The sequence below is a fragment of the Biomphalaria glabrata genome, chromosome 1, assembly GCF_947242115.1.
Source record: "Biomphalaria glabrata chromosome 1, xgBioGlab47.1, whole genome shotgun sequence".
Classification (NCBI taxonomy): Eukaryota; Metazoa; Mollusca; class Gastropoda; family Planorbidae; genus Biomphalaria; species Biomphalaria glabrata.
In genome coordinates, this window is record NC_074711.1 from 28232611 (window position 1) to 28248332 (window position 15722).

The 15722-nt window shown below is 31.3% G+C and overlaps 1 protein-coding gene across 3 annotated transcripts; it reads right to left on the bottom strand.

Annotated features, from left to right (window-relative positions):
* Positions 1–1473: 1473 nt before the first annotated feature.
* LOC106073415 (protein JTB-like) lies at positions 1474–14759 on the bottom strand. Of its 3 annotated transcripts, none has more exons than XM_056031164.1 (6): positions 14639–14759; positions 9739–9827; positions 9192–9277; positions 7226–7296; positions 6893–6972; positions 1474–3827 (listed from the first exon to the last, which is right to left on the bottom strand). In XM_056031164.1, exons 2-6 carry the CDS (start codon positions 9795–9797, stop codon positions 3665–3667), a joined length of 459 nt encoding a protein of 152 aa, XP_055887139.1. In that variant the 5' UTR covers positions 9798–9827; positions 14639–14759; the 3' UTR covers positions 1474–3664. The 3 variants fall into 3 exon arrangements, with proteins under 3 accessions (XP_055887139.1, XP_055887128.1, XP_055887135.1); XM_056031153.1 differs by having other exon boundaries at positions 14538–14753; XM_056031160.1 differs by lacking the exon at positions 14639–14759 and adding an exon at positions 10558–10748.
* Between the last annotated feature and the right edge of the window lie 963 nt (positions 14760–15722).

Here is a 15722-nt window from a genome sequence, read left to right on the forward strand (position 1 = left end):
GCTTGGTTTGACTCTCAATAGTCCCGGGTTCATATCCTGCCCATTGCCACCCGCCGTTGTCTTGCGAGAGTTTTGGACTTTGTTGCATATAATCTTCAACTCTGACGCAACATGTCAAACACTTGACAAACATCGCCTAGTTAGCCAATGAAGAGTGACGTCTTAGCAGCCTCTAGGCACTATTGGCTAATGAATACCCAACACATTTACATAGGCCCACTCTTTTAAAGGCCTCAGAAACGTTAAAGAGTTTGTGTGTTTGTATATTAACTGATGTACATGACCAGCAATCTCAGTTTACAAAGCTTATATCAAATCTGTCTGGTATCCCACACCCTATCTCGAATCAAATTGAAATTTTGTACAATTACCTGACAAAACAAGAATCAATTTTAAAAAATGTAACCAATTAATTTATTATTTATTGGTAATTACTTATTTTGTGTGGTGTCGAACTAGGGAAAGAATGTGTACTTGACAGATGTAGCGGTAAAAGTTGAATGTTAATTATATAATAACTGTTATTAGATATGGCGCGAATTTTTCATCGACCTAAGTTCAGATTTTTTTGTCTTCTAATTTTGAGCGGTCTCACAATGGTGAAACGCGCTATTAAGTTTGTATCGTCTGTCAGTAAGTGATCTTGTAGATCTCGAAAACTAAAAATATAATGAAATTAAAATTTCATATTTTAGAGCTTTCAAAGTTTTTACTGGTACACTTTAATGTTCTAAAATAAACCGTTTTGTTTTTTAAATTATATATGCAATTTTTTTTTCAAAAAATTCATTATTTAACCTATGTACTATTAAAAAACAAAAGAGATACAAGACACCAATAGCAAAGACAAAGAGACACAAAAACTGTTTTGTTCCCCTAGCAATCAAATCATTAAATACAATGCAACTATCTGATATAAATGTTTCACATGTAAATTATGAGTGAGTCTGGTGTGAATTTTTAGTTTTGTTTTCTATAGTTATGTTTTGTTTGGTGTAATGCACACATTTTAAGACTAATTTACTGGTGAGATAATAAAGATTATTATTATTATGCAAGGAAGGGAATTATTTTATATAAGCATAGTTATACAACATTAATGCTAACAGCTTAGTCATTAGCTAAAAAAATGAAATATATGCATCTATATCAATGAGTAATTTGTGTGTTTCCTTATATTGAAGTTTCTATTTATTTAACACTCCATGTTTGCATTCTAACATGTACATTAAGTACAGAGAGAAAACACTTCCACAAAAGGATAAATCTCCTCCAAAGGATATGAATGAAAGTTTGGCCATTCACATCTGTGCTGAAACCTTTTTTTGCCTGCATTCGTACCAAACAGATGACCCATGGGGGAGTTTTTTTTTGTGTTATTTTTTTAAAGAAGTCGGGTGGGGGGGGGGGCATCAAACACAAACTCTTTGTAATCTTATTTTAGCTAAAAAAAAAACAAAACAAAGAAAAACATATTTAAACCATACGGTTTATTTATATAATAATAATAATACAATAAGAAATGATGAAATAATGGTCAATAGGCTAGTACTGACTTTCAATGAACTTGCACAGTTCTAATTAATCCTGTATATTGTTAGATTTAGTAAGCAAATAATTTACCTCTACTTTGACTATAACATAGCTCAAGCTTAATTAGTAATATATACATGGAATATTGCAAACAATATCATAGATTCTAATAGAGATGAATTCCATGGTCAAAAGTCTGGCCAGATGTAGATCATTTCTTAGCATCTTAAGAACAAATATATGGCCATAACTATTCTTCCTTTACTAATGGCAGAGATGCCTACATGCCAAAATGCAAATATGTATGTTCCTAAATATAAAGATACATATACTCAGGTAACATACAAGAAATGCAGCAATTCTTAAGTTAGCACAGCTTAAAGTTATATAAGACATTCTGTACATTTGTCAAAATATTTAAACTTAGAGTGTTCCTCATAGACTTTTCTAGAAAATGTTAGAAAGATGCCCTTCTTGTCAGTTGGCAATGATTTTATGATCATATTACCTCTAGTGTATTCAACATTCCATAATAGTGGCAACAGAAAATTCATTCAAAAGAAGAGGAATTTTTGTTACAAGTGAAATTAGACTTACACCAGATGTAATAGTTTGCTTAGTTTGATCAGTGACATCTAATTCTATAAAAGCAGTTTTATTTACAGGCAATTTTGTTACAAGGTATCCAGACACTGGAAAAAAAAAAGCAATACTACCTCGTGGTAGATCTAATAGGAATAGTCCATTTCCAGCCACTGACGCACTGATCTATAGCAAGAACTACTTTTTTTTTATGTAATTTTTTTTTTTTTTTGCTTTAGAGGGGGAAATTTGTATTTTCAGATGACAAGCCGTACTAGTGTATTTTTTAGTCCATTTGCATACAAAATATACAAGATGCGCACTTGTAGGCATCTCTGTAATGGAAGTCAGTAACAACTAATTTGATTTAACTGACCTATCCCTCAGACAGGATCATACAGAAAGATACTTAATACATTTCTAGTATTTAAGTTTATTTTAGACCTGTTAACATTACTAACCAATTCCTATTATTCATTTTCATTAAAATGTTCAGGTTTGACTTGCTATAACACAATCAATTAGTATTTGCAATTTAAAAAAAAATACTTTTAAAATCTTGGCTAGTAGCAAGGTAAGATTGCAGTAACAAAGACAAGACAAATAGAAATAGTTAAAAAAAAAATACAAGCCACTTTTCTTGTTTTATTGAACCAATGTGGCGTGACTAAGGACAGAGGAGGGCTGGCTGGTGCAGTAAAACTTTATGCTTTCAACATTTAAAAATGTAAAATTCTTTCATTTCATGACAACTTTAAAAGAAAGAAAAACCTTGATTTAACAATGTACTTGGATCCATATTTACATAAACATTGCCCCTAAGTCACTCTTTAAGAAGAGTTAAAAATAAAATAATAATTTATGGTGAATGAAATTATAAATCAAAACAATTTTAACCTGTTTTAAAGTTACTAAATGAAGTAGAAACAAAGTTGATAAAGAAAGCAATATTTATATACAATTAAATGATTAACACTATTTGAGTCAATAAAGTACACACACAAGTCTTGTTTTCATTCTTATTCCATAACAACCAAGACAAACAAAAACTGTTCAACATTTTCACTGTTTGTCATGGCAAGGGCTCTCAACCTTTTGAGAGCTAGAGAGATTTTATCAATTTGATTTTCACTAGATTAAATATAAGTTGCTACACAATAAAGTTACTAATTTTTACATTTATATGGACAATATTGTTTTTGAAGTCACTTATAACATCATATATTAAAACATAAATGTGTCAGTCACTGACAGAACAAGACACTAGGAGGATTAAGTATTAAGTATAGTCACTCTCTAAAAACCTTTGGATTTCTGATCAAATGAGTCTCTCTTTAGAATATCTATTGGGAAATTTTTATTTCTTCAAAATTACTTTTTCACCTGGTGGCTGATTTCATCAGAAAATAATATCACAACTTAAATCACAAGGAATGCTTCACACATTTTTTGTTCATTCTTAAAAAAAAAGGAATATATGCTACTAACCAAACAAACAACTAAAAATTAATTCACAAACCACATTTCAGTTTAGTGCATAGAATAGGCCTCATATCCCAGCTGCTATTTGTTTATTAATTTTTTCCATGAGTCTCTTATCAAGTTTTCTTTGCCGCAAATAAACCACAGCATATGATGACAATCCCAGCAAAAGTGTGCATAACTCAAATTTCCAGAAGTCAGATTCTTCAACAGCAGGGGAAATATCACACCTGTACATACAAAGTACACAGAATAATCAAATAAGTGTTTGATGAACAAATATAAAAGTTATAAAACAAAGCAAACAGCAAAATTGTAATCTAGTGGACAGATCATTTCACTTGACAGTTTTCAGATAGGCTCATGACAGTACCAGTACGTTAAAATTGTTAACCAAATGACTGATAGGGCTACATATAATCTTGTACCCACACATTGATTCCTCAATTACTCTACTTCTTTTCCTACTCCTAACAATTACGCAAATTATGAGCATTGTCAAACAAAAGTTTAAAAGTGTTAATTGAAGGACAAGTTGAAAAGACAGAGGCATAAAAACTTATGATAGTGAGACAAGAAGAAGAAAGAGCAATACAGTCATTGAAATAATGCAGAGAAGCTTCAAATAGAAAACAAGCAATAGAAAAAAGAATACTTTTTAAAACCAAAGCTTATCTACAAGGAAATATAACTGGTAATTACTGTCAATTATCTGAAAATTACAGAGTATAGCTCCCTTTCTGTTTATATAAACAAAATTAATTAATTAGTACTAAATGATTAACTAACTGGTTAATTTTTGGATTGATTCGTGTATTGTTATAGAATATGAATAATTATGCCAAATTAAAAAACTTGATCAGAGAATGGAAAGTGGGAGAAGAAACGTGTCAAAACGTAATAAATCTATCCACATCTCTCATTAAGTAGCATTTAGTCCCCTAAGTTCAAAATCAAACAAAATAATTAATCACCAACATTTAATTAACTAATTTTTTAATTTATTTTAATGACTCATGTCTTGTCAGGTTGAATGAATTATGGTGCAAAATTTTAACTTGATCTGAGAATGGGAAATGGGAGAAAATGTTCAAAATTTTTATCGACAGACAGAGTTGATATAAGCATTGTAAAAACATATATAATACTGCAAGGGTTAAAACTTTCTAGAAATCTGGTGGACCACAACTTAAAACAAAGGATTTTTAGGTATGAAAAACAAAACAGAAATAACCCATAAAGTTAGCTTATAAAGTTTTATGTTCAACTATCACAGTTAAATTTTTTCTTGTAGTTGAAAATGCTTATTTGTTGAAGGTGCTAATATGTTGTAACTGTGATGCCGGGGATTCTGTAGATATATTTCTAGATCTAAATATGTCTTAGAGATTCAAATAATGAAGATCCTTTCGATTCAAATACAGAACTTTAATTTAAAAGCTGGGAATAACAATAATGTACAGAATATACAGAAATAAAACTGTATCAAATAAATATCTTCTTTCAAAGCTCAATAACTAATAGATACTAGATCTAATTTCACAGCCACTAAAATATATGACTTGTCACTTTAAGTTACATCTCCCAAACTAAATCTCTAAATCCCGCTCTATTGAATTATTTCCTTAGCTCCTCCCCTAGACGCTTCCTCTAACCAATCCAATTATTCCCAGAGACAGCCAAACCTACATGTGTAGATGATGTCATGGGTTTTTCTATGCACTAGTGCTTGGGGGTTTTCCATACTCCCGCCCATGGGTTTTTCCTTCAGCTGGGATAAAATGTTCTAAGTTTATTACCCTGGGTTATCAAATTAAATTACCCAAAAAGGTGACCTTACGCAATGCAACAACTGGCGAGGAATCATGATACTGTCAACAAAAAATAATACTAGAACGCCTAAAAGATGCCTTAGACAAAAGACTAAGACCAGACCAGGCTGGATTCCGTAAGGAGAAATCATGCACTGACCACATTGCTACACTACATATTATCATAGAACAATCTATCGAGTGGCAATCTCCTTTGTACATGACCTTAGTTGATTTTGAGAAAGCCTTCGACAGTATTGACAGAGACATAATCTGGAGACTGATGAATCACCACAGAATTCCAACAAAATTCAACAATATCATTAAACAGTTATACGATGACTCATCATGTCAAGTAATACACAATGGTAAGCTGACCAACCCTTTTCATGTAAAAACAGGAGTAAGACAGGGATGTATGCTTTCACCCTTGATATTTTTGCTGGTGATTGATTGGGTCATGAGACAGACAGTCTTAGATAATAAAGGTGGCATACAATGGACACTAACACAACAAAAAAAAATTTAGAGGACCTGGATTTCGCCAATGACATCTGCCTCCTTTCCCATACACAACAAAATGCTCAGACCAAACTCACCAGACTCTCAGAAATAGCGAAAAAGACTGGACCTCTAATCAACAAAAAGAAAACAAGTTATGAGGATCAACAACAGACAAGAGAACCCAATCATGCTACAGGGAGAGAACATCCTTGATACAGACCACTTTACTTATCTGGGAAGTAGAGTTAGTAAAGACAGCAAAGCTGATGATGATATACTAATTCGGATCAATTAAGCTAGGTCTGCCTTTTCAACTCTTCAAACAATTTGGTGCTCTAAGGCACTACCTCTACATTACAAAATACGAATCTATAATACAAACGTTAAGTCTGTCTTTCTATACGGTTCAGAAACTTGGAGAGTCACTAAAACAAATATGGAAAAGCTCCGGACTTTTGTTAACAGATGCCTACGCCGGATATTAAGAATTAGGATTAAGTAAGTAAGTTTATTACCCTAGATTAGGTTTATTTAAATTGATATGTGACACAAACGTTTCCATCTAAAGCAAAAATGAAATGACCCACGACCAATTGAAATGCATGTGAGATCAGGTAGAAGAGGCAGGACTAACCTTATATATGTCATTCTCCAGTAAGAAAAATGGTTACACAAAAAAAATTTATTTGGCATACAGACTATCTAATGAGAATATAACAAATTTAAAAGACTTTAAAAAGAGCTATTTGTTTAGGAGATTTGAGGCATGCTACAACCCTTGTTTTTTTGCGTGATCTTTTTAAGTTACTTTAAAAAGTATATGAACATAACATAAGTATGATGCGTACTCAAAAAAAAATGAATGTATTTTAAAACTGATTTGTATATTGCCATTTTGTTATAATACACCTAATTTACAAGACAAAATGTGATGTTATATCAAGGCTTAATGTAGTGTAAAAATATTATGACTAGTTTACCAAATATACTCTTCTTTTCCATTATCACATTTAATCAATTCTTTATAACCTGTCTGCATGCAATAGGAAATTTCAGACCTCTGAAAAAAAAAGAAAATACATACTTTTTATGTTTGATGAGATCTAAAAGGGGTTTTATCCTAAATTAATATTATAAACTGTCTTATTGTTCTTCCTTGAGATGCTTTTCAAATCAAATTAGTAAGGAGAGTAAAAAGAATCTTAATTTCAAAAGAATCTACTAAAATTGTTCATATTATTTTAGTGCAAAGAAAAATGTAATCAGATAGTACTTCAACAATATTTATTTTTTTTAAATGGTGTTTTCCATACCAGTTCTTCTTTGGGACATCTCTGGCAATGAGAAACAGATGAGAATACATCACATGATGCAGCTTTTTTAACTGTAAAAACAATGCAATTATTTTTTAATTGGCTGTAAGGTGACAATTACAATTATGGAGAACATCTTATATTTAAAACCACATTAACTCTTTCAGTGCATATTATTTTGATCAAAGAAAATTAAGTTTTCTGGGCCGAACAAAAAAGGTGCAAGAGGAAAAGTTACTAAAACTAAAAACTAATGTAACTTTTCATTATATTATATACTTTAATATATTTGATTTTATTTTAAAGGAAAATTAATTGGCTACATAAGTGTAATAATAAAATAAAATAAAATATTTTTATAAATATTTTTTTACTAAGTTTAAAAACTGAATATGGAAAAAAAAAGAAATATAAATTTTAAAATTCATTAAAAAATCATTAGCTGAAAGATTTAACCTTTCAATTATACATTTAATCCAGTGATGCCCAAACTACGGCCCGCGGGCCAGATGACATGGCTCCATCCGGCCCGCCTAAACATCGGCATAAAGTGAAGAAAATTTTTAAAAAGGTTGAAAAATGTATTTTTGATACGTTAGGACTTTTTCTTGGATGGATTTCCTTGTAATCTAATGTATTCTAATATTCATATTAGTTTTTTTTAATGAACACAAGTGTTGACAGTTGTTTTAGGTTCTTGGATAATTCTGCTTGTGTCTTGTAAGTCATGCTCTAAACATGTTGTGTGTAATATAGGGCATCAATTCGGTATCAATTTTGGTAACGTTCTTTTGATATCAAAGAGAATAATACGTACCATTTAATATTTGTGCGTTAATGAAATGGTAGAGCCCGTAGGAACAAAAACTAGATTATGAATGTAGATTGTTGGTTTGAGCCGCAAAGAAAAAAAATCGCTAACTTACGCCTAGTTGAGTGAGTTGAGCGACTGACGAGAAAAAAGAGATAAGATTTGTGCCCACAGTAAGGAAAAACTATAGAGTTGTTTTAACTTATGAGAAATGAAGCGGTGATGAAGTGATGAAAGAATTTGTCCTGGGGAGAAAAACAGTTAAAGCATTGCTAACGATTGTACGATATTGGTACAAATTTCCATTCAAAACTAAACGACAGAGCAGCAGATTTTGAAATGTTTTCTGTTGCCACTGAGGACTGCCCTGACAGATCTGCAAATGGAGCTGATTGACTTACACAGCCAGACATTCCTGCTTGAGACATTTAGAGCGATGCAAACAAGAGATTTCTTCACCAATTTGTATGAAGGAACTTTTCAAATTTCCGAAATCAAGTGTTAAGGACATTCAGACAATCACAATGTTTACAAGCACTTCATTGATTAGACAAACTTTTCATTGATAAAACGGATGAAACCAATCTTACATAATCGCCTAGCACTGCTACGGGTTTGCATTATAGTTTGTAATAAAACTATTTAAAATGGTTTATTCACTATTTCATTTTTTTAAAATTTATTCCATGATGTGGCCTGCGACACGAGTGTCGAAAATTAAAATGGCCCGCCGGTCGAAAAAGGTTGGGCATCACTGATTTAATCCATAAAACTTGAAAAATCACAAAACTTCGTACATTTTGTCACTACTAATTTCATAAAACATGAACAAATGAACTAATAATTTGTATTATTTAGGGTGACTGGTCATTACATCGCCAATTAGATATTTTCCTTTCTCATAGTTTAATTGTGCTGTTAAAGCTTTTACTTTAAGCCCTCAATTCATCTAATATATAAATATGATTATGTAGAATGCTTTTTGATATTTTGTTACATGTTGCTAATGCGTTTATAGTGTTTTCTCTTCCACTTTGCATTCTTGATGAGTATTAATTACAGTGATCATACAATTAAAAACCTTGCCTTTGGAATGATTTTAATGAAGCAAAAAGAAAGCAATTCTGATTAAAATATAATATTTATAAGAACAACCTTTGCTTTTAATGCTCTCCTCTTGCATTGCTAATTGTCTGGTGTATTCCCAGTGACTTTTAAGAACCAGTGCAGCTATTGTGAATCTGTCAATAAATCATTACAATAACATTTTTTTTAAGTTTAAAAAATTCTAACTACTATTGCAATATAAATAATTTAAACTGCACCTATTATAAATAGTAGCAAAAATTGTTTTTTATTCAATATTTTAATTAGCAGCAGTGTTTAAAAAATTGTATCTAGTGCTTCTCAGATAATGTATATTTATATGCTCATCATTCATTAGAGATAGCAATGATATACAATTTTTGTTAAAAAAAAACAACTTCTACCAAGCGGCATGATATTAAATCAAACATAACTTTGCACATACATAACCTGAAATTACAGGTTAATTTTTTCATCAACAGCAAGTGGGAAAATCAGTGATCAGTCAGTGAGCTAGGGCTTTGAAATTTATAATATATATCAAGACAAAATGGAAGAATAGCCAATTTAATATAGAAACACACAGTAAATATTTTAAAGTAAATTTTATACTTACGAGGCTACAAAAGCAGACAAGATCAAAATACGCTTTTTGGTAAATACCTCAATCATCATATTTTGATTTATTATGACAGTTTACATAGCCTAAAAAAAAATATATAAATACATTTAAAAATTTCAATTTATAGTATAGAATATAGTTTAATTGTTTTAAAAATACAAATACACCCAAACCTTAAAACAAGAGTAAAAAGACATTATGTGAGACAACCAACAAAAAAAGTTAATTTTTCTTAGGTGACTGTCAAATCATCAATCTTCATATTCAGCAATGTATGTGTTTTCGTACTAGTGGTTGTTGGTAGAAATATCAGAGATATGTGCAACAGGAAGCTAGGATCCAAGGTATGATCATTACACAGAGTACGTGTACCTGTTCTAAAGCAACTATCGTCACAACTTTTTGAAGAGTATTGTTAAAGGCAGATAAAGGACCATAAATAGAAGCCAACCAACACCTTCTTCACTAATTTATCAGAATGACTAGCTTACTTCTCATCCTGTCAGCAGAGGAATGCATGACTAAAAACTCTCTTTCCTTAAAATTTAACAACAGGAAATAACAGCCTTTACTTAATAAAAAAAAGGATAATCATTTTCAGTGGTACTGACTGCACAAATAGAAAAGTTCAACAGCAAAAAACTGATTAAAAGAAGTAGATTTGAATTTTTATTTGTAAAAAATATTCCTCAGGCCACTGACTTTCAAGAATAATTTTCAGATTAGGCAATGTCTTTTCTCAGGACAAAGACTATTCCCAGCTGAATGAAACAGGCTGAATTGATTGAAACACATTTGATCACTTTAACTTACCTTACTTATAACCTTTTAGCTTTGATTTTACAAATACTGCCAGTAAAAGTCTTAAAATGTCATGTTAAATTTATATCATCACTAACTCATAGGAGTTTAATTTATAAGTCATACTCAAAAGTGTATTTCTCTTAGTTTTAGACTAAAATCTGTTATTATCTAGGTTCTTGTAAAATATCAGTTCAAACAAGCTTTCAAAAAATAAAATATTTACCATTTTAACAATAATAAACAAACAACAATAATCTCATACGAATACAGAATTTTTAATCCTAATTTTGATACCAATGAGTAACACTTTATTTATTTTTTTAATTAAAACTTTTTTTTTCTTTTTGTCATCTTTTTCTTTCATCAAACCCTACCCTCCTCTGACATTAAATTTCTTTTTAAATATGCTTATGAATCCATTTAACTATAACATTGACTATTATGATTTCCAAATGGATGATGATTTTATGGATACTTAAATTTTTTTCATGTCTAACCATTACAGAGCTATAAAAAACTAAGCTTAAGAGTGTGTAATGCTGGTGATTTACTATATATCTAGATCTTTGTCTTAATCTTAATTAGATCTATAACAGTGTTCTAAGCTTATTTTTGTTAGTGATTTTACATTAAAGGTCAAAAGGCTAGATCTAGTACTAGAATCTAGATGAGATCTACATTTTTTATTTTGAAAAGTATTATAACATAATGTACATGTGCGCATTTTACGTCTTGAGACATAATCTTTTCCCTTTGCAACTTTGTGTGTGACTAATGAGGCCAGTTCTTGATACAAAGCTGCGGTCACAAGTCGGGCATCTGTAATCACCAGGTATCATTGCACTTTCACCCTTCTTTCTACTACTGTTGCCTATGGCATCTGCTATCTAGGACCTTCCTTTATGCTCGCTCTCCATATGGATCTATTCAGTGATACCTCTCCAAACTGTTAGTGTTGATTTTGAAGAGCTTCATGTCACGTAAAGTTTGCATACATCAGTATATAAAAGTGATCGACCAGCAGCTCTCCTGCCTTCTGTTAGAACATCATACAGAATGTCTTGTGGAGATCAAACTTGTGGGATTCTATGAACTTGACCAAGCAAGCCAAGGTGTCTGCTACTGATAACAGGGCTATGTCCTGGCACCCTACTCTTCACAGCACTTCCTCATTGGTTATTTTATCTTATTTTAAAGATCCTTAGGCATCGAAGGTGGAAGATACTTAGCTTTTTTTCCTGCCATGAGTAGGTTGATCAAGTTTCACTTTCGTATAGCAAAGGGCTCATCACACAACTAAGGTAGACTAAGGCTTTGGAATAGCAAGTCAGCAAGGTATTGTCCCACACTCTTTTCTGCACCGGAGAAATGATGCCCATTGCCTTGGCTATCCTGTTGATGATGTCTTTATCTAGTAGAACATCGTTAAACATGAAGGAGCCAAGATAACAATTAAATGGTCAACAATTTCCAGTGGTTGGTCATTAATGGTTACATGAGGTGCAGTGTTTGTAATATTTAAGCTGAACTTCTAGGAAGCAGCAGATAGTTTGTCAACCAGGGACTGAAGCTGAATAGCTGAGTCATCTACAATAGCTGCATCATCAACGTAGAGGAATTCCCTGATAAGTATCTTCCCAATTTTGTTTTTTGCCCTCAACCTTGATAATTAAATAGTTTTCCAGAGGATCTTGTATGGTGAAAAACACCTTCGTGTGGCCAGTGTTACTTTTCATACTCTCAATTGCTCCCTTCTGTGCTAAACCCTAACACCATAAGCTTCATAAAGGGCTATCAGTGATTGTGACCTAATTTGGTACCTGATCGATCAATGATTGTCCTTCCTGTTATGTTTTCTTTTCTGGTACTGTGTTAATGATACCAAGCTTAGTACCTACTTAGGCTGGTCGATCAATAATTAGGGTGTCAAGACAGAATAAAAGAGAGGGCGAGCAGGATTGTGTAAAAACATTCTTTTTAATGCCTATTAAGAAACATTTTAGATAGGATTTGTTTCTGCTGATACCTCAATGGTCTAAAAAATCTTATCCTAGAGGAAAAAAATCTACATCGTCTAACCAAAGCAATTTGAGCAAAAAAAAACCTTTGTTTTTCAGAGTAAAGAAAACTAAATGTGTCTGAACTATATATAAATGGAGTATGTACAACAATAATAGATTAGTTTAGTCATAGCTATCAAAATAAAGGCTCATTTTAACAAATATTGTGAGGTGTTCATTAATATCAAAAGTAGGGGGTGTTCAGAAGATGAAAATTACTCTAGATTTGCTCACTATATATAGAGTATAGACTATAGTCTAGTATAAGTATAGCATAGTATAGTAATATTCATAAATATAATTAGTAGATCTTACACTGCTATTTAGAGTTAAGAGACTGTATACACATATGAAATAATAATAGATTTATATGGACTATGTCACTATACTATAGTGACTATAGTCATAGTTACTATACTATCACTATGTGACTATATGTAGCCTGTAGGCTACTATACTCTACATAGTCTATACCGTTAGTTACTATTATTTTTTTAAAGTATACCTGGACCTGACTCAGTCTCAGTATAAGTCTGTCAGTATACTGTAATAATAGTACTAGAATCCTAGATCTAGTCTAAATGTAGAGCGAATTGAGTCTAGTAGATAATTTAGAAACTGAAAACATTCTATCTAGAATCTAGAGTCGAGTCTAGACTCTAGATTTAGATCTAAAGTAGATATCTATCAATTCTAGATTAGTCTAGTGTCCTAGACTAGATCTATCAATCTAGATCTATCAGGTCTATCTAAAATCTAATCTACTTCAATACTTTAAGTTTATCATAAAAATAAAACTGTTTTAAATTTAACTTATAAATCTAATATTATTTATTATGAGTCATATAGTATAAATGACATGACTGATGATGACTGATATAATTATATGACGCTAACATTCATGACTCATGATTACCCATATTGGAATATTGGCCATTATTGAATTTATTGGGCCATATAGATCTATATTTATAAATATATTTATTAATTAGTAATTAGATATAATATAGATTATTATATTTATAGATTATAAGATCTAGACTATTCTAGAGTCAACTAGAGTCTAGAGTGTCTAGACTCGACTCTCTAAATTAATATTATAATTATTTATAGATCTAGGACCTAGATCTACTAGATTCTAGTTACTAGTTTAGTAGTTTCATTATTCATCTAGCTAGTAGAAGTAGAATCTAGATTATTTTTTTTTATCATAGAGCCTACAATTATTTATAGATCTAGACTACTACTACCTAGTCAAGACAGACAAGTCGACTCAAAGTCAAGTCACTAGATTAGATTTTTCACTAAGATTCTAGATCTATAACTTAACTATAGTCACATAGTCATACCATACTATCATCTATGATTAGTATGGTACTATTAGTAACTATTACTATTAACTAGATCTATTTATTACTAGCAATACTAGTCATACTCATACTACTGACAGTCATAACTCATATCCTCATATCATTATATAATATAGATCTAGTGAATATACTAAATATAGTGTACATACACTGTATTACAGTATATATACTAATAAAGTAATATAGACTAATATAGAGTATAAGTATAGTCAGTATAGACTTAGAGTTATAGATTATAGAGTCTCTAGAGTGTCTAGACTTAAACTTAAGTCACTTGACTTAAGACTATGTGACTCAGACTATCATTTAATTCATTATCATTAATCATTATGATGATTATGTCTTATAAACTTATATTTATAAGACTATTATTTTTAAACTATTAGACTAACTGTCACTAACTAGATCTATTAGTATTATTTATAAATGTAATACTATAATACTAATAATAGTAAAAATAGAGATTATAAATATCATTATAGTAAATTATAGTTATAGGACTTTTTAGACTTAGACTGAGTCACATAGTGTCGTAGTGTACTGTATTATTGCAGATTACCGATATTTAGATTTAATCTAGATTCTAGACTACTCTAGATCTAGATTATCATTAAAGATGTAGATCTATGACTATTGACTCTAAGTATAGACTATAGTTACAGTAGTATATAGTATATATCTATATATAGAGTCTCGATCTAGAATTTAGATTCTAGATGATAGATCTAGAGATGAACTAGATCTAGATGTAGATCTAGATCAAATCTAGTAATGCTAATAGTTGAAACAGAACACGTCATAGACTGATAGTCGGCAGCAGTCATTCGTTTTTTTGGGTGGGGAGGGGGGATAAATATCTAAAGACACTTACCTATATATATATATATATATATATATATATATATATATATATATATACTGTAAAAATAAATTTTATAGGTTGTGTTTTTGTTGGCTATGCGGTTAGTATTTTATGTATTATTGATACTTTACTTTTTAGTCCTCTGTTTTGTCGCTCTAAATTTTACTAATGATGTTACTCTAGTCAAATGTGAATATTTGTTTGTTATAAATCACATTCACTTGGCGCTGTTTTGCGTCAGTTATAGTTTCTTTGTATTCTTGAGTTGAGGGTTCCCAAAAAATATAGCATATGACGTAGGCCTATATCCTAATATTGGTCTAACCCTTAAGGTTTAGTCTCATAGGCTATTCTTGTTTAATTTGTTGGAAAAATTTCTTTTAATAGTCTTCAATGCCCCGGGCGCTATCAGAGCCCGTCTTTGTTAATTGGAGGCCCTATATGCAAAGTGGGTTTAAGACAAGGTCGCAGCACAACGGAACAAATCCTAAACCTCAGAATATTCTGTGAAAGATATCGCCAGCACCAAGAGAATCTTTTCCTTGTCTATATTATTTCAAGAAAGCTTTCGATCGAGTATGGCACGGGGCATTCTGGGCGACAATGGAAAAGTACAACATCAATAAAACATAATCAAAGTTACCCAGAACTCAGAACCTCTACAAGGATGCCACCAGTGCGGTGTACTTCAACAATAATATTGGGCACTGGTTCAAAACCACAATTTGGAGTAAGACAAGGCTGCCTACTTTCACCAACACTCTTCAATATCTTCCTTGAAAGGAGAATGGAAGATGCTCTCGAAGGCAAACATCAGGCTAGAGGGAATGCGTGGCGGAGGGAATCAGCCGTTTTGTTAGCCTACGGAAAATACAAACGTTC